Source organism: Narcine bancroftii, chromosome 6 (genome assembly GCF_036971445.1).
Source record: "Narcine bancroftii isolate sNarBan1 chromosome 6, sNarBan1.hap1, whole genome shotgun sequence".
NCBI classification, from domain to species: Eukaryota; Metazoa; Chordata; class Chondrichthyes; order Torpediniformes; family Narcinidae; genus Narcine; species Narcine bancroftii.
The window spans coordinates 202489771-202509305 of record NC_091474.1 but is presented as its reverse complement, the minus strand read 5'-3'; the positions used below and the strand labels follow the sequence as shown (position 1 = coordinate 202509305).

The following is a 19535-nucleotide window of genomic DNA, read 5'->3' as shown; positions in this document are numbered from 1 at the left end:
TCCATCCTCAACATTCATTGGAATGACTTCATCACCAACATCGAAGTACTCGAGATGGCAGAGGCCGACAGCATCAAATCCATGCTGCTGAAGACCCAACTGCGCTGGGTGGGTCACGTCTCCAGAATGGAGGACCATCGCCTTTCCAAGATCGTGTTATATGGCAAGCTCTCCACTGGCCACCGAGACAGAGGTGCATCAAAGAAGAGGTACAAGGACTGCTTAAAGAAATGTCTTGGTGCCTGCCACATTGGCCACCGCCAGTGGGCTGATATTGCCTCCAACTGTGCATCTTGTTCGGCGGGCAGCAACCTCCTTTGAAGAAGACCGCAGAGCCCACCTCACTGACAAAAGACAAAGGAGGAAAAACCCAACACACAACCTCAACCAACCAATTTTCCCTTGCAACCACTGCAACCGTGCCTGCCTGTCCCGCATCGGACTTGTCAGTCACCAACGAGCCTGCAGCAGACGTGGACATATCCCTCCATAAATCTTCATCCGCGAAGCCAAGCCAAAGAAAAAAGAAGATATAGACTTACAAAAGATTTTTGGTAGGATGCTACATAAAATGTGATCAAGATTAGAGAGAATAAAATGGGCTGTGCAACATAGTTAGAAAATTGTATAAATAACAGAAAATAGATATTAGCAGTGAAAGGTTGTTTTCAGAGTGGAATGATGTGTACAGTGGAGTTCCCTAAAGATCAGTACCAAGACAACTGCTTTTAATTGATATTACTTGTTCAGACTTAAGTGTACATAACACAAATTCCAATTCTACAGATGACACAAATCTTTAAAGCATGTGAAATATGAGAAATATAATAATAAGCCAAGGAAATATAGAAAGGCTTTTAGAGTGGGCAGCAATAGATGGCAGATTAAATAGTGATAAGAAATATGAAATGTAACATTTTGTTAGGAAGAATGAGAAAAAAATTATATGAATAAGGGCGCAAAAAAGGCATACAAGAATAGGAAAAATTGGATAAGTGATGGCCCATGATATCTCAATTTTAAGCTGTCTCAACAATCAAACATCTGAATCAAACAAATTCTTAAACTTGTATTGTTTTTTAAAAAATGGTATCTGAGGAGTAGAAAATGTACAATATATTTGGAAGTGGCAAAGCAGGGTGAGAAAGTTATTAAAATGTAGAAAGGATATAGATCTATAAATAAAAAAAACAAATACAGGAGTAAGGTAGTCCTGATGAACCTTTATTAATCATTGGTTTATGGATTATTGAAATGTTGTGTCCTGCTTTGGGTCTCTTTCTTTAAGCAAAGATATGATCAATTTGGAGAGAATGCAGAAGACATTTGCCAAAATATCCAAAGGAGGAAGGAGTTTGGTAATGTGGACAGAATGAAGAGAAAATGGTTTTTTTTCTGCTCCGAACAGAGCAAGTTGTGGGGATATCTGATCGAAATATTTAAAATCATGTAAGGTATACACTGAGTTGATTGCCAAAGGACTCAATAATTTGAGGATATTGGATGAAGATGATTGACAAAACCACCTGAAGGGAAATGAGGAAATATTGTTATAACTGTACAGTTAGTGGTTGGGATCTGGGATGTACTACCACCAGTAGCGGTGGAAGCAGATTCAAGTTTAGCATTCTGGAGGGAGCTCTATAAACTTGTGAATGGAAAGGAGAGGGTAATAGAGTGGGATAGCTGAATTGCTCTGTCATTGAACGGTAGAGACTCAAAAGGCCAAATGAGGTCTTTCTGTGCTTTTACCATTCTGTAATTCGACAATTCTTCTCAACAAGAACATACCCAAATATGTTTGTAATTTTCTTTAATTTATTTCTAAAAGTGACTATCAAAGATTTTTCTAGCTTTAGAACAAGCCATTTGTAGCACAAAGACTAGCAATAAACAGTGAATCATAATATAATGATCTAAATGTTTCAATATCCATTCAAAGGAAACAGAACTGCATTGATACAATATAAAGCTATTTAATTTACATTACAGAAACTGGAGCAATTACATATAACCTTTGTACATTTACAAAATTTACTACAGTCACGTGGATTGTTCAACCGCAAAAAACTGTTTAGAATAATTAAGACAGTGGGTTACATTCCAGATACAGTATTGTAAAAAAAAGTTATATGTGCAGTTCTGTGCAACGTACATCAACAGTAGTTCAGCAAAATGCCATCCAATAAGAACACAAAATTTAAAAAAAAAATAGAATTTAGTGCACAACTGTTTTCCAAGGTAAAGTCAAAATAGAATCCGAAATGGCATTGGATTTTGTGCTCTCAGCATAGAGCCCCATCCACTGGGAGAGTACATACTTTGTAGTTCTGAAATGTCTGCATTTCTTTTATTCAAGGGATGGCAACTCATGTATAGGCTACTTAAAAATATCCAATGTAAGTTCTCTGTGACAAGGGTCTCCACTCATGAATATTGATGAATTTTGTAAATTTTCTTCTTAAAATACCAATTTAATTGCTTCATCGAATATTGTAAATTTTGAATAAAAAACAGCCATCTAAGTTGCACAGCTGTTTGCAACATATGTATATTTATCAGTGTTTCAAGTAATAGTACTTATTGAAGCAGACTCATTAAAAAAAATTATTGTTGTCAAATTTATTTTAAAGTGCCAGTATCTCATGAAAATAAGCTTTTGTGTGCCCATTACAGGCTCTTTAAATGTGACCTAGTGGGGAAGTAGATCCATTTATTTTTCTGCTCTCAACGATTGCTTTCCACAATTTGCAAAGCATTCCACCCCTGGAGAAGGGAAAATAAAAATCAAGATCAATCAGAAAATTAAGGACATCCAATTCAAGCTATATAGTATATGTTACAGAGAGAATAACCAATGAATAAGAGAGAATACAACAAAATATTGCATCTTAAGATTTACATGTCCTTGTAAGAGTTACTAAATATTAGAAGTCAGTCTCCTGCTCTTATCCTTACTGATTCAGAATTATAAAGACTTTCAAAAAGACATTACACAAGCTAATGTTACAGTAGAAATTTTCAGTTAGAAAAAAGATAGAACTGAATGTTGTCTCACTCACATTATGCTCATTTAGAAGACTGAATAAGGAACTAATAATGACAATGTTAGAGTTGAGAGGAGCAACTCATAGAAATATAGAATCAGTTCCCCTCTGTGGATTTTCTTTTTTCCTTCCAGGGTTGAAATTCTCAGTTAGATCAATAAAAACAATGAAACACAATGTATGAAATGTAATGTGTTTGAACAGAACATTTCAAATGCTTTTGAAATATCAAGAATTTAATCTCTCCTAATCTGATAAAAAGGACTTTGATCTGAAAATGTTAACTATCTGTTTACTTTCAGAAGTGCTGCCTGACCTCCTGAGCATTTCCAGCATTATCTGTCATCATTTCAGATTTCAACATCTGCATTTTTTGGATTTTCAGGTATTTAGTTGAAAGGGATTCAAAGGAAGTGAAAGGGATGGAGGTGCAACATGGTGGTAATGATGGCCTAGAATTCGGAATGTGTTGTGTTGCATTTATTTCAGCATCATGCAATCGAACAACAACTTTATCCTAAGGGAAACATGATTCCAACTGTTTTGTGGTCATTTCACATGGAAAATTCTGCAGGCATTTCCCAATATGATCAACATCCGTCTTAAACAAATACCTGTGTTTTGGGGCCTGTAAATGGAAGGTTGAGAATTATAGTTTGAGTTTATGTATTAGTTGATCACTGCACTCTCTACCCAGTTCCTTGTGTCTCCTCAGAGCGTCAGGAATTCATCACCTACCATTGCCCATCTGGCCTGGGACTCGCTTGTGACCCATAGCCACCACCCCTAAGTGTCTGAAACTTGTATCCAGGAAAAAAGCTTCTAAATGTTATAGATGGCATCAGCATTGACTTAAAAGGAATGTGAACTGCATCCTAACAACCAGGCTGCAGCTGTAGTGGGGGCACCATGATGAAATACCAGGGTGGTCAACAGGGAAACAGGATTTCACATGCCAAGCAGAAAATAATGAGATTTACCTGTAGATTATTTGAAGTCATTATATTATAAATTACTTTCAAGACAATAGCAACATATTTCAGTGTGCAGAGAGAAGTCAGAGTGATCAGGCAGCTGTTGACATCGCAGCACCCTTGTGATGCCGCTCCTATTATAGCTTATAATGTCATGCATTTCAGGTTAACAATGTGGGAGATTGACTGTGATTACTGCTAAGCGGTGAGGGATGCCTTCCAAGTCAAGGGATCAACTCACTGCAGTGCAGCAAATGAATGTGAAGTGATTGTGAAATAATTCTTGAAATGCCATAGCTTTCATGATGTTCTGCCAATAGATGAGTTTTACTTTCAATGTGAAGGACATTCCTAGCTGAAGATTCTCTCTTCAACTTGGTGGACTGTTTATATTTTTATATACATACATACGCATATACAATGTGTGTGTGTGTGTGTGTGTGTATATATATATATATATATATATATATGTGTTTTGCGGCCTGCTGCAGCAGCGATCAAGCCAGCACTCCGGGTGGTGAGTGCAATCAAAAACCAGCAGCCCATGCAGCAGCACTAGCTTCAACAAGCGAACCGGCAGGTGAAAGACAAGGGCAGCTTAAAGGCCAGCGACCCCAAAATGGCCTTGCTGTGCAGCCAACAGACGGGGACAGCTTGCGGGGAAGAAAGGCATTGTTATGTAGGAAAGTATTCGCGTGTGGGAAACCCGCTTTTCTTTAACATGTTGTGATGTCAGCCAAGGGCGGCCATGGTGGGAAAAGTGCAAGCCCTTATAAAACTCAGAGCTTAACTTGACTACACTACATGTGTGTGTCTTCTTTCTCTCTCTCTCTCACACTCACATGCACACACACATATCTTGATATCCCTTGCTTAAAAGGCAACCCCCACCATCTGTCCAATGCTGCCCATCATCTTGGAGCCGTGATTTATGCATGGAATTAATAGCAGTATGAATTGATGAGAAAACAATAGACAGTCGTCAATAGTCATGTGTTTGACTGCAAAAATCTCAGGATGCTAATGTAGATGATAAATTGAAATATCAACTCCAATTTTGTGAAGAGTGCAATTTCATGTGGAAATAACCACTGACATGGCTCACTTGAGGTAAAATTCCTTTTAGATCATGGGGTGACATTTATTTAATTGATATGTGACCCAATTTCCAAGCAATAATAAATGACTTAGAATAGAAAGTAAAAAAAAACCAATATTTCAGGTCTGAGCCCTTCATTAAGAATCCTTGGTTTAATACTTAAAAAAAAATCTATAATAAAATTATTTTCATGATAACGGAATGATAATGTAAACATTAAAGTGAGAAATCTGTTAAGAATATGTTAAGTGACCACCTGCTATGGGAATATTAGAATTAATTTTAAGCTTTCCAATAATAGGAATCCAAAACAGACTACATTAAATATCAATATTCCTTCCCTTACCTCTTTGACCTCATTGCACCCCAATCATTAAAGAGAGACATGAATAAACAAATCAATTACCTTAACCTCAAGCATTTCAGATCTTCTCTTGTCATGTAGTTGAGAACATCTGTCAGATTGTAATCATCTGCCACAAACTGAATGAGGTAAGAAATTTAAAAAAAAGACTGGTTTAGGAATACTTGTTTTTTTCCCTTTTACTTTTTTTTCCATTTAATAGCATGGATTCATATGTATCTTGATATTTGTAACTTGATATTAATTTATTTTATTATTATTACGATATTTTCCTATGTATTTTGCATATGTTAAAAAGATTGAAAAAGGTAACATCTCACTGAACATTATTTTTGAATTAAAAATACACTGCATTTGTTACGGCTTTATTATACCATCTACGGTGGTAGAAACAGTAATCGCTCTGTCTGAGCACTCGTTATTTTGCTGCTAGGCCTTGGCTATTGCTGCAGGGTCCAGCGGGGGCTGAACTGGCAGCACTGACAGCCTAGATCATTTGCAGGTGTATGAAGCTCTGTGGCGGGGTGCAAAAAGTCTGTCTGCTTCTTTGGCTACTGGGTGTGAGGCGCTGAAATTCATGTCGGATATTGCCAAGTAAACATGCTCCGGTAGCTTGGAGAGGAACAAGGCCTCGAACAAGAAACAGTGTATTCATCCTCTAAGGCCACCATTTCATGCATGAGCTCGAAGGGGTTCCTATCGCCCAGGATGTGGATGTCACGCTTATGCCAGCTGAGTTCCAGGGAACTGAGGAGGAAATGCCAGAATTGTTCATACTCCTGCCCTATCAGAGGATTTTCCATGAAGGAGCATACTTTTGCTGCAGTAGCGAAGTCCAGAGCACTGACAATGTGCCAGAACTTGGTATCTTCCGAGACAATGCCTGTGATCTGGAACAGTGACTCGGCCAGTTGCAACCAATTCCCAGGCTGATTTGCCCAGAAGGATAGCAAATGCACATCCACAGCGTTGGTCATAGCCATTGCAACTGTACCAGGAGTAGCATCCTGCATTTTGTTGCATTCAAGGTGGGTTCCAAAGACATTGGAACAGTCGGGGTCACCACTGTAGCGTCTGTTAATGGCAGTGCTACCGAAATGAGAGATGTCCATACAGCACGAGTTGAACCAGTAACTGAACTATATTTTGAATTCCTTGTATTGCTCAAGGAGGCTGGCCACTTCCTGTGAGGGGTGTGCTGACCTTATGAAGTGATGTCAGCATGTTGCAGCTTTACTCCCTGTCCAGCAGCACGCAACACTGAAGCGGTGCTACCTCCTGGGCAACACGTGTTGCCAACCGTGGGCTTCTCCTTGGAAGAGAAGGGGGGCCCACACCATCTTGTGTCGGATGACTGAAACAGTCATTTAGCCCTTCTAAATGTGTGGTCGCTCGGTCCGCTCCAAAACGATAAGGGACCTGGATTGAGTGGAAGCTTGGAGGCTGTTCCCTTTAGTGAAGGATTTGAGGACTAGAGGTCACAGTTATAAAATAAAGGGGAAGGGAACTGAAAGTAGCATGTGTAAAGACTTCTTTATTTGGCATATGATTGGAATCTGGCTGCAAGTACAGTGGCAGCAGATTCTACTGTTGCCTTCAAGAGAGAATTGTATAAATATGTGGTGGTGAAAGAATACAAAACTATAGAGTAAGGACTGGTGGTTGGAATTAAAAAATAGATCCAGTGGTGACCTTGCGCAGAAACACAAAAGTACTGGAGAAACTCAGCCGGCTATGCATCATCTATCGGAGGTAAAGGGTGTCATTATTTCTGATGGATGTGTGACCTGCTGAATTTCTCACCATTACTTTTATGTATTGCACTACAATCATAGTGTCTGTAGTAGAGTTTCCTGTTTAACTTGTGAAGACCAGATGGGTAAAATGGACTCCATTGCTGAAACTATTCTTTGTTTCTGTGCCAATGTCCTCCTCATTTTCTGTGAAGATTGATGTGAAGTATTCATTTGGAATACACGTGACTTCTGCCCCTACATAAAGATAATTTTATAGAATCGTCGAACCTTTATTTACTCTGTAATGAGTCCTACTGTTTCCTTTGTTATCATCTTTCATGTATCAAGATTTGCACTGTTAAAAAGACGTTCCATTCAGATGAATTATCTATTTCATAAATTGTTGACTTGAAAACCTTACTTACCTTATCTATTGTATCTTCATCTGCTCCATGATCTTTCAACCAACTAATAAGTTCAGGGTCTGCAGTATTTACTGAGGAAGAATCGTAGTGACATACAGACAGACTAGGTAAGTCTATGAAAGTAAAGAAGAATTTGAATGGTCAAAAGAGGTACATTATGAAAGGCAAAAACATTGAAATATTAAAGGTACAATGCCACATCTATCCATTTTTATTTGCTAAACTGAAATGTCTTTGAATGTAATTTAGTCAAATAGAGAAGCTCAGAAGAGATGTGTGAAGATGATCTAACAGTGTACACACCCTCCTGTTCTACATTAAACTTAAAAACTGCTTCAATATTTTGCGTACGCTTATTAGAGAGAACATAGGTCGATGAATCCCAAGTTGACCAGGTGTGACACATTCAGATAATCTGGCACAGCACCTTTTAGGTCAAGAGACAGGAAGGCTAAACAGACTTTAGATCCCTGTTTCTTTACTTGAGGGCCGAATATATTTCGATTGTCCTTTTCGTAACCATATTGAAACCAACAATCAAAAACGTGGTGGCGTAAATAGCATGCACATAAAAAGAACATGTAATCAAAATAATGGGTTTGGGCAAGATCATTTTATTCAAGGATTACCTATTGGTTGTGACCTTAATTTGAGCAATTTGATTTCCTGTTCCTTATCTTCAATAGCTTGATGAAGAAGAATCTGATAGTCCTTTTCTTTCTGAATAAGTTCTTCTAAAAGTCTACATAAATTAATGTAGAAACATCAGCAATGCTTGGTAAAATGCTGTTCCAAATAATCATAATTTCAGATCCCAGATGTAACTCAATTTTTCCACTAGTTTGCCGATTCGATCACAACATTTTAAAAAGCACACGTGCAACAGGTACATATTTTATCTTAGTGCAGGACTGTTTTGTTAAAATGAACTGAAGTTATTCTTTTAGTGAAAAAATATATATTATCTATTACCCACTGCAAGAATACATATTTGGGATAAACCATATACAGAGCATATTCCTTTAAAAGTTATTACAGTTCTGCTCCATGTCCTGTTATAGGTCTAATCCTATTATTGCCTCACATAAATAAGAGTTCTTACAATTACATCATATCATTAACTTGGAGTTAAATTAAAACTAATTATGATGGATTTCTCACTCATTCCAAACATATTATTACAACCACACCCCAGACAAACAATAATAACAATTTCTGAAGGGAGCCAGATTTAAAAATTGAAGATGACCCTTCCAGATGGGTAATATATACTTTGAAAGCTTTTACCAATTAAAGAGAAATTGTTTCTAATAATTGATAATAGAAGAGTCAAAAATCAGTGTTGAAACCTAACTGTCAGAGCCAGAAGTAGAATGAGGAAGACTCTGTTTCCATGTTGAGCTGTTACAATCTGGAATGTATTGCTAAAGAGGATGGTGGGATTTAAGTTTAACAGAAATGTTCAAAAGAGAATTGGACAAATGCTTTTTGAACCAAACAATATTAGGCTTGGTGGGGGGGGGGGGGGGGTGGAGAAGATAGAGTTCAATAAATCAATTGTCCAATTGGACAAGTGACATCTTGTGCCATTATATATTCTCTGATAAATCGACCAACTTCCAATGAAATAGAGGTTTCCAGTTATTCAAATTAATACAGAAATTTGCATGGTTGTGAATTAAGCCAGATAATTTCCTTGCCCAGTAATCTGATCGTGCTTCTCTCCAATGACAGTGTTAATTTGTAATCCCCACATCACTGTGTTGTTGTCATTCCAAGTAAGCTACACAACATAAGTTTGCTATTGCACAGCAATATTTTACATCACAATTGTGGAAATATTGCAACAATCAGTAATGAGTGTTTGATTCGTGTATAAATGAAGATAGTTCAATTGATCCTGTAATTTAAAATATAAATACAGTAATGAAAAGTCACTGACCTGGAAAAAAAAAATGGCAGTGCTGCCTAAGCTGTTGTTGCATATCTGGGGAGAGTGGAGGCACAGCTCTTCTAATGCCAGTGGATTTGTACAGGCTTTAAATGGTCTGCTTAAGGAGCCAATGGTGTTGTAAGTAAATGCTACAACTGCAAAGGTCTGTGCCCAAGATGGTGGTGTCTGTGCTTGGGTTGCAGACTACAGGGAAGCAACAGATTTGTACAGGGCACCAGAAATAGCCAGAATTTATCTAGTTGAGAGGGAGAAGCGGAGGAGACAACCCTACCGGACGGTGACCATGGCAACAAATCAATGAGGGGATCCGCGGCTGAGGCACCCGCACGGGCTATGGACCGATGGAGGCTGGCTCATGGGAACCAGGGATCGGAGCCAAGATTTGAGAAGGTGCTGAGGACAAGAAAGGCTCCCAAAGGGCTTGGGGTGCTGAAGGCTTCCTGATCATATCTGGGGTTTGGATCTACACCTTGGGTTGCCGATGGTTCAAACAGGAGTCTATGTGGCTGCAAGAGTGCTGTAAGAGAATCCACAGACAATCAGTGACTGAAGGGACTGTTTCTCTCCCTCTCTCTTACTGTTAGGGTGCCAGGCAACACTAATGGTGACTCTTTATCTGCATTACAGCAGGCAGATGGCAATTTTATGTAATCTTACATGTTCTGTACTATCACATGACAATAAAGGAATCTTGAAACATTAACTCTGCTCTCTCCATCGATTGTACCTGATTCAGTAAAAGATCTAATTATTTTTGTTTTATCTGGTATATAAATACATAAAAATCAATCTAAATGACCTGCTTCTTAAACTATTTGAACTAAAATGATTTACCTGCTGCTTTCTAATTTAAGTCTCCCCAATTGCACAGTCAAAGATCTGTGTATATACTGAGAGTCATGCGACATCGTTGAACTAAGGGTGCTCACACCCGAAGTTGGTATTCGGTCTTCATTCACAGCATTCGGCTGTTGAATTTCACAGCAAGGTGGCTCATGGTGATTTTCATCATCATCGTCATCTTCAACACCTGCTTCTTCTTGGTCTGCAGCGTCACTTCCAGATGCAAGGCTGAAATGTGGTCTCAGTTCTGCAAGAGGATAAAAACAACATACTACATAAACAGATTATCATTCAATTTTCAGTCAGTTAACAGGCTGAAGTTATACTTTGAAGTCACTGAATTGTGCTTCCAGACTACTTAGTTCCAATCAAAACTCCATAGCTCCTTTATGCAAGACAAAATAAATATGGAGAATTTTATGTGAATGCTGCATGGTTTTAAAGTATAATATTCATATTTCCAGTTTGTAGATTGACAATTATAATAGGCCATCTTGGATTTTTTTGGAGCAATACACAAAATGCTGGAGGAACTCAGCTAGTCAGGAAGCATCCATGGAAGGCAATATACTCTCAATATTTTGGACCAAACCCTTCATCAGAACTGGTAAGAAAAAGGGCAGAAGCCAGAATAAAAGGGTGGGGTGGGGGGGTGGAGCCTAAGCTGGTGGGATGAGGGAGTAGAATGGGGTGGGGGGGGGGGAGATGTGGTGAAAAAAGCTAGGAGGTGACAGGAGAAAGAGGTAGATGGCTAAGCAAGATGCTCTTTTATAGAAGATGATAATAGGTCATGGAATGAAGAGAAGGAGGAAGAGGAGGGAAGGTTCGGCGATGGATAGGTAGACAGGGAGGGAAAAGAGAAGGAAGAATGAGCCAAATGGATCAAAGAAAGTCATTAGAAACAGGGGGGGAGGGGGGAGCTTTCCAGAAATTGGATATGTCGATGTTGGTTTCTTCTGGTTGAACACTGCTACGGCAAAAATATAAGGTGTTGTTCTTCTAACTGTGTGTGGTCTCAACTTTGCAGTAAAGTAGGCCATGGATAGACCATGGTAAGTATGGTAATAGGGAGTGGAATTCAAGTGACTGGCCACCAGGAGGTGTACACTTGTTGCCATGGATGGAGCGAGGTGCTCAACAAGACGATTCCCCAATCTTTGTTTGATCTCTCCGATGAAGAGACCACATCAGGAGCAATAAATGATCTCCACAGATTTGCATGAGGTATTACCTTGCTAAAATGGGCAGGATTTCCCTGTGCAAATTTTAAAATAACTTTTTGTTAAAACAATATTTCAGTTTAATTAATTTAGTTAATTCCACATAATGACCAGCATCTTTAAAAAAAATGACACAAAGAGTTTCATTGTAGTTTCTTTGTTATCGAGAGATAGTGGAAATACCAATGAGCTTAATTCATAGAGGTAGAAAGGAAAGAATTCTTAAATAGCCCAGACATCTGGGACAGTAATAACTCACCAGGTACAAGAATAGTAATAGCTGTTTGCACAGCTTTGCGAATGATGTTATCCAAAGCAAACATCCAGTGAGGCTTAATATTGTGAGTTCTCAAGACTTTATTTACCTAGTGTCACAAAATTTTGAAAATATGTTAATATTTGCTCTAAATTTTTCGATCACTTCAGAAAGAATAAAATAATTTTTTTTAAATTGAACCCACGCAGCACAGCAGTAAAAAGTATGTAGATTTTGTTTCATTTTTTTATTTGGGGGACCTCAGCATTGCTAGCCAAGGCAGCATTTATTGCCCATCCTTAAATGCCATCAAAATAAATGGTTTGCAAGGCCATTCCAAAGGATATTTCGGAGTCAACTACACTTGTGAGTCTGGAAGCATTCCAAGAATGGCAGATTTCTTTCAAAATATTACAAAGCTGCATGAAATTTTCTTTAAAGTGTAAGAACGTGCAAAACAACTTTTTGTTAACACTGAACTAAAAGGGAAAAATGCACACAAACCTGTGCCAGAAAGAAGCAAAGGAGATGGAAACATTTCACCTGAAAGTAGTTTTCCAAAATGCTAATGTTAATTCTCTTTTGGATGCAATTCCAGCATTTTCTGATTATTTAAATAATAATAATTTTTAATGACATTTATTGTAAATTAATGAACAATCAGGAGAAATGCAGCTTGAAAAAAGTTCCACTTCTATTTTCAAAAAGCAGTAAAAATCGCAGATGCTGTCAATTGAATAAAAACAAAATTGCTGGAAATTTTCAGTGGATCATACAACACCTGAGAAAATGAGAACTAACGTTTCAAGTTGTTGACCTTTCCAGTATTTTCTATTTTTGTATCAGACTTTCAGTTTTTGTTTTTCAATTTTCATTAAGGAAGATTTTTCAATGAACTGGTTGATATTTTAAGGAAGTGCTTCTTTCGCTTTTCAACAAAGTTTTCAGTATTTTAAAAAATAAAGTGTTAGAAATACTCAGGTCATGCAATGTCTGTGGGCTTGAAACATAGTTAATCTTTTGGTCAACAGAAGGAAAATGTTAGTGACACAAATCTTAAGTTGTAGAGAAAAGGGGGAGAAACAGAGAGAATAACAAGGGAAGTCCGTGATTGAGTGGAGAGATTGGATGGCAAAACTGGTGCCAGAGGATGGTTAAAGCTATTATTTGCGAATTCACCATCAAGTCCAGAAGGCTGTAAAATGGCTGGTCGTGAGATGAGGCATTGATTCTTAAGCTTCCATTGGGATTTTAATGGTCCAGTATAGGAGGAAATGATCAGAATGGAAGTGAGTGTGAATTTTAAAGTACAATAAGTCCCCGGGTTAAGAATGCCTGACTTACGGACAACTCATACTTATGAACGGACTGCGTGTGGCTTCAGTGGTTCATTGGCTTAAGGAAGGAGAACACCATCTGTCTTTTTAGCTCAGCGCATGTTGCCATTAACACTATAATGGGTGTGTAACTTTGTATTTGGCTTAAAATTTTCTCTTATTTACCCTGTGACCATACCTCCAAAGCATAAATCTGATCAACTGCAGTTAGACATCAATGAAAATGATGCCATAGAGTTACTCAACTCCCATGCCGAAGAACTGACCAATGAAGACTTCATGGAACTAGAGCAGCAGATGATAGCATTGTGACCTAAAAACTCCAAACCAAAAAGGTTTTTGACAAAAGTGTTAGCTGAAGCCTTTTGTCTCATTGAAACAGGGATGGCAAAGTTCGAGGAACAAGATCCTAATACAGAGAGGTTCACCAAAGTTTACCATACAGTTACCGAGGGCCTCAGCTGCTGCACGACCATTTATGACAAGAAAAAAAAGCTCTGTATAAACCTCCCTCGATGCCAACTTCAAGAAATTGACTCCAGTAGATTTATATGCATAGAAAGGTAAAATATATACTATATACTAAGAGCAAGCATTTAATTTCGCCCATTTTCATCCATGGTAGTTTCCTACGGCAATTTTGCATCATTAGAGGGTCAAACTGAGGAAAGGTAAAGAAAATCTGGAAATGGCGCTTGCTGAAGTGAAGCTCAGATGAAGGTCAATACTGAAGATTTGTTTCCTTTCCAATCATTGATCTGAAGTTTGGAACTATATCTCTGTCATCTTTCTGAATTGGGTCTATTATTCTGAATAAATGTCAATTAAAACCCTGCAGATATACAAATAGATTCTAGTTATCTAGTTAAACAGCATGGAAACAGGCCCTTCAGCCCAACTTGTCCATGCTGACAACCTGAGCTTGTCCCCTTTGCCTGCTTTTGGCCCATCCAGTGGTTTTCAAATTGTCCCCCTAAACTCACATTCTACCTTAAGGAATCCCTATGCCATAAGTGCTCTGTGATTAGTAAGGGATTGCTTAAGGCGGTATGTGAGTGGGAAGGATAGGTTGAGAACCATTGCTCTAGTCCCAAATGTTACTGAAATATTTTGCTTGAGAAAAATTGTCAATGGCCCATTTACTTTGGAGTTATGAAACCGTACACATCATGAGTCAATTAAGTACGATTATATCAGTGTTTTTCAAAACTTTTCTTTCCACTCACATACCACCTTAAGCAATTCCTTATTAATCATAGAGCACTGATGGGATAGGGAATGTGAATTTATTGGGGGGGGGGGGTGCAGTTTGAAAACCACTCTAAACCTTTCCTGTCAGTGTCTCATTTGGCAGGTCATTCCAAAACATCATTCTCTTTATGAAAATGTTGCCTCTCAGGTCCCTTAAAAATCTTTCACCTCTCACTTTAAAGTTATACCCTCATATTTTAAACTGCCCTAATTTTGGAAAATGGCTGTGATCATTCTGCAGCCTTATTTATGCTGTTAATTATTTTATATATGTTCATAAGCCCATCCTGTCAGTCTACTATGCTCTGGAGAAAAAAGTCCCGGCCTATCAAAACACTTATAACTCAAGTCTCTTGTCCTAGAGATGTCCCCATAAATCCTTTTCTGTGCCCTTTCCAGCTTAATGACATCCTTCCTATAACTGGGGAACCATATCTGCATGCAATACTCCAAGTGTGGTCTCTCCAATGACGTATGCATCCTAATGACATGACATCCTAACTCCTGTACTCAATGCCCCGACTGATGAAGGCTAGTGTGTCAAATGCCTTCTTCATCACCCTGTCGAGCCATGTCACCAATTCCAGGGAACTGTGTTCCTTCAGTCTGAGGTCTTTCTGTTCTACAGCATTCTCCAGAGCCCTACATTTTCTGTGTGACTTACAGAAAGCAATTCTTTGCATTTGTCTGAGTTAAATCTGAAGCAAAATTAAAATTTATCCCACAATTTCTATTTTCATTCCAGTATTATCCAAAACCTTATCATGGATTGGCGAAATAATTTGGATTAATGGGAGACATGGATTTGAAAAACATTGCAATCTAGTATCCCAGTGATTGTATTGGTCCATGCTGCACAAGCAACAAATCACATAGCAATGCTTTGAAATAGTGAGTTGCATGAGTTTTAACCAGAATATCAATCTACCTATTCATTTTTGAGACTGCATAAACCTTGGCCTTATTGATCTATACTAAGCACTTGTATATTATCCTGAAAGAGAATAGTAAATTTCACCAATGCAGGATCATTCACATTTTTGAACCCCAAAGGACCCCAAAGCTCAGCAGCAATAGATATTTACCACGACAAATGGTTACTTAAACAAAAGTTGTTTTCAATTATCTTTAAACATGAAAACAGAATCATACTTTAACTTATCTCTATTTTTAACTTATTTAACTTAACCCCCCTTCTAATTCTAAGCACACGTATATGTAATGTGTGTGTAAATTTAAGAAAGTTCTTTGGTTCACAGTCCAATCTCACTTCTCATTCTTCTAAGTTCTCTGGATGCAGGCAATTCTTATACTGTGCACAGAATTTAACATGTATAAAGTTCACCAGGCTTTAAAGATACATTTTTACCACTCAGGAAAGTTCTTGTAGGTTTGCAGAGAGAGATGTTTCAGGATTTCCACAACTGAGGTACTAACATTAGTCACCTCATGAAACTTGCCCATCAGGGTTCTCCAGATAATAACCTCTTCCTTTCAGGTTACCACAGAGTTCCTTTCTGTTCCCCTTATTCCAAGAGAAACACTAGACAGCTCATTTTCTCCCCTTGCATGATACACAAGAGTCGGCCATCCTCTACTCTGGAGCTTCTGTTTCAGTTCCAACAAGCTTCTCCTGGCTGACACTGTTCAGTCTCCCTCTCACTTGTAAAAAAAAAACACCTGACCTTCTCCAGCAAACAATAAAAGTCAGTCTTCTGGTTCATCTGTTGTTTTTAGGTAAACAAGAACCCTTTAGTGACCTTTGAGCACTTTTGTCAAAAGCTCTGCAAAGAGGTATTAATGGACATCATGTCTCCTGCTTGTTGCTTTAAAGACAATAGTTCATTCATTCCACAAATCAATTTAATTAACACCTATTTGTGAAATCTCCACAGGCATTCTTCACAATTTCTGCAAAGTCACTGTGGATATGAATTCTTCAGTATTTCAAATAAGATCTGTTCCAAAGTGTGTGTATGTCTGTAACCTACTCTACTTTTCCCAATTTATCTCCCAAAAATATTTCTATATATTCTGTCACAACAGCCATTCTTGGGCCTCAGATTAGAAGTGGGACACTTGGCAGAGTTCTCTAAACCCAAGTTCATCAGCAATCGGTGAGACAGAGCAACATCATTTAATAGCTAGCCAGAGAGGTGGGTTCTCTCCAGAAATAATTTCACATTAAAATCAATGAATTTCAACTTACAGCTTCTTGGAAACCAAACAGCACCACCTGAATTTGGTTAATGGCATGGTTGTCAAAGTCCAGCTCCAACTTCAGTTTAGAAAGGGTGTCTGAGATGATTTTGCGATCAGTTGATCTCACAAACTCCCTTAAACTAACCACAAGTGTACAGATGTGCTCAGATTTCAGTTTTGGCACTTCAGAACCCTAGAAATTAAGAAAACGAGGAATATATTAGTTAGTGATGTAAAAATTAACAAGTGGCACTTTGCATTTATATAGATAGCTATTCCTGTTCCAATATACCTGGGTGTAATGTTCACAGGAAAAGTGTTTGGGGAAGACTTTTTACATTTTTTAAAATTTTTCACACTATAAACCATATCAATCAAAATATACACAAACATTTCCCTCTTGAATATACACAGTGGCATTTTCTCCCCTTTTCTCCCCTCCCTTCTCTCCCTCCTTCCCACCCCCCTCAAAATCCATTAAACGTTCAACATTACAATACAATAAAACCATTAAACAATGTCATCACACAATGAAAATAAACAAGAAAATTGTGTCATCTACTTTTACACACTGGATCAGGTCATTTTGTCTTCTTCTCATTCTATCATTTTAGGGGGTGGAGGTCCGCGGTAGGCCCTCTCTGTTGTGTTCCATATACGGTTTGTTTGGGGAATACTTCATGCTTTAAAGGAGGTGGTCCAATTTCTGGCAGATTAATTGACAGACAGAAATTCATGTAGAGAATTAGGATATGGAAACCTGCCTGGGCAGCATCTCTCTGCAGCTGATATCTGATGAAAGCAAGGAATATATGTTGCGCATATTCTGAAACTCAAAAAATGAACTCCAATTTACCAAGCCAAACATTATCCACAGATGGATATATTCAAGGAGCATGTCTGACAGCTGGAGCTTGGAACTACATCACCATCATCTCTGCTCTCTGCACTTGGGCTTTACTGCCCAGAAAAATGATAGTCAAAACTTAAAGATCCCAGAATCTGAAATGAAATCACCTGTCTAATTTTGTTTATACCTGAGAAAGAGCTCAGGCCCAAAATGTTGGTTCCATTTTACTTCCTGTTCATACAGCGCGACCTGTTGAATTCCTCCAATATTGTTTGTGTATTGCACTTAATCCCAGGATCTGCAGACTTTCTTGTTTAATTCAGAATGTTTCCTTCATTTTCCATTTTCACTTTTGTTTGAATTATCCGAATAATTTAACTTATTATGTGAACAGAAGACTGCAAAGGGTTAAGAATGTCAAATTCCTGGGTGCCAACATCTCTGAAGATCTACCCTGGGGCCTCCAATATTGATGGATCACAAAGAAATCTTGCCAGCAGCCGTACTTGGTGAGGAAGTTGAGGAGATTTGTTTGTCACCAAAGACTTGCAAATTTGTACCACTGAGAGCATTCCGACTGGCTACATCATTGTCTGGTACGGAGTTACCAATACACAGGACAGCAAAAGAGTACAGAGAGTTGTGAACTCGGCCAGCACCATTATGAGCATTAGTCTTCACTCCATTGAGGACATCTGCAAGAGACATTGTCTTAAGAAAGCAGCCTCTATCCTGAAAAACCCTCACTATCCAGGCCATGCCCTCTTCACGCTGCTACTAGCAGGAAGGAAGTACAGGAGCCTGAAGACAAACACCCAGCGGAGCAAAAGCAGCTTCCTCCCCTCTGCCATCAGATTTATGAATTGACAATGAACAACAAACACTACCTCACTTTATCTTCTTTTGCATTAATTTATTTATTTTTGTAAATATAATTTTTAGCAATATTTGCTCCGTGATGCTGCTGTAAAACAACAAATTTTGTGGCATGTCCTGACAATAAATTCAGATTCTGGATTCATGAAACAACACAGATGTGGTCATCCTCGCTGGGGAATTAGCAAGAAATTGAGCTTAATGGATTTGTCAAATATCCATATGCCTGCATACTTTTTGAATAAGTCTTACTAACTTATACTGAAGTATCATGAGTCATAAAACCATAGAATATCACAGCACAGAAATGGGCCCTTCAGCCTTTCTAGTCTGTGCTGCACCTTTTTTTTGCCTTGTCCCACTAATCTGCACCCACTAGTCCATAGCCCTTCATACCTCTTCATCCATGTAACTGAACAAATTCTTCTTAAATATTAAAATTGAGCCCGCATTCACCATTTCTTCTGGCAGCTCGTTCCACACTTCGCATCACTCTCTGTGTGAAGAAGTTCCTCCTCATGTTCCCCCTAAACCTTTTCCACTTTACTCTTAACCCATACCCTCTGGTTTGTAACTCACCCTCAGTGGAAAAAAGCCTATCTACATTTATTCTGTCTATTTCCCCTCATAATTTTAAATCTTCTTTTCTTTGGCTTGGCTTCGCGGACGAAGATTTATGGAGGGGTAATGTCCACGTCAGCTCCAGGCTCGTTTGTGGCTGACAAGTCCGATGCGGGACAGGCAGACACGGTTGCAGCGGTTGCAAGGGAAAATTGGTTGGTTGGGGTTGGGTGTTGGGTTTTTCCTCCTTTGTCTTTTGTCTATCAAATTTCCCCTCATTCTTCTATGCTCCAGGGAATAAAGTCGATAGATGCAGGAGGAGGGCATTTAGCCCTTTGAGCCAGCACTGCCATTCACTGTGATAACGGCTGATCATCCATACCCCATTCCTGCCCTTTCCCCATATCCCTTCACTCTGCTATCTTTAAGAACTCTATCTAACTCCTTCTTGAAAGCATCCAGAGAATTGGCCTCCACGGCCTTCGGAGGCAGAGCATTCCACAGATCCACAACTCTCTGGGTGAAAAAGTTTCCTCAACT

The 19535-nt window shown here is 38.6% G+C and overlaps 1 protein-coding gene across 1 annotated transcript in view; it reads right to left on the bottom strand.

Annotated features, from left to right (window-relative positions):
* Positions 1-1960: 1960 nt before the first annotated feature.
* Positions 1961-19535, bottom strand: part of map3k5 (mitogen-activated protein kinase kinase kinase 5) — a 175362-nt gene continuing 157787 nt past the window's right edge. The window contains exons 23-29 of the mRNA XM_069887224.1: positions 16716-16901; positions 11922-12027; positions 10434-10689; positions 8275-8387; positions 7646-7758; positions 5527-5603; positions 1961-2766 (exon numbers count right to left, since the gene is read on the bottom strand). Of these exons, the coding sequence (XP_069743325.1) occupies positions 2682-2766; positions 5527-5603; positions 7646-7758; positions 8275-8387; positions 10434-10689; positions 11922-12027; positions 16716-16901 (936 nt within the window). The 3' untranslated portion in view covers positions 1961-2681. The remainder of the gene's footprint in view (positions 2767-5526; positions 5604-7645; positions 7759-8274; positions 8388-10433; positions 10690-11921; positions 12028-16715; positions 16902-19535) is intronic.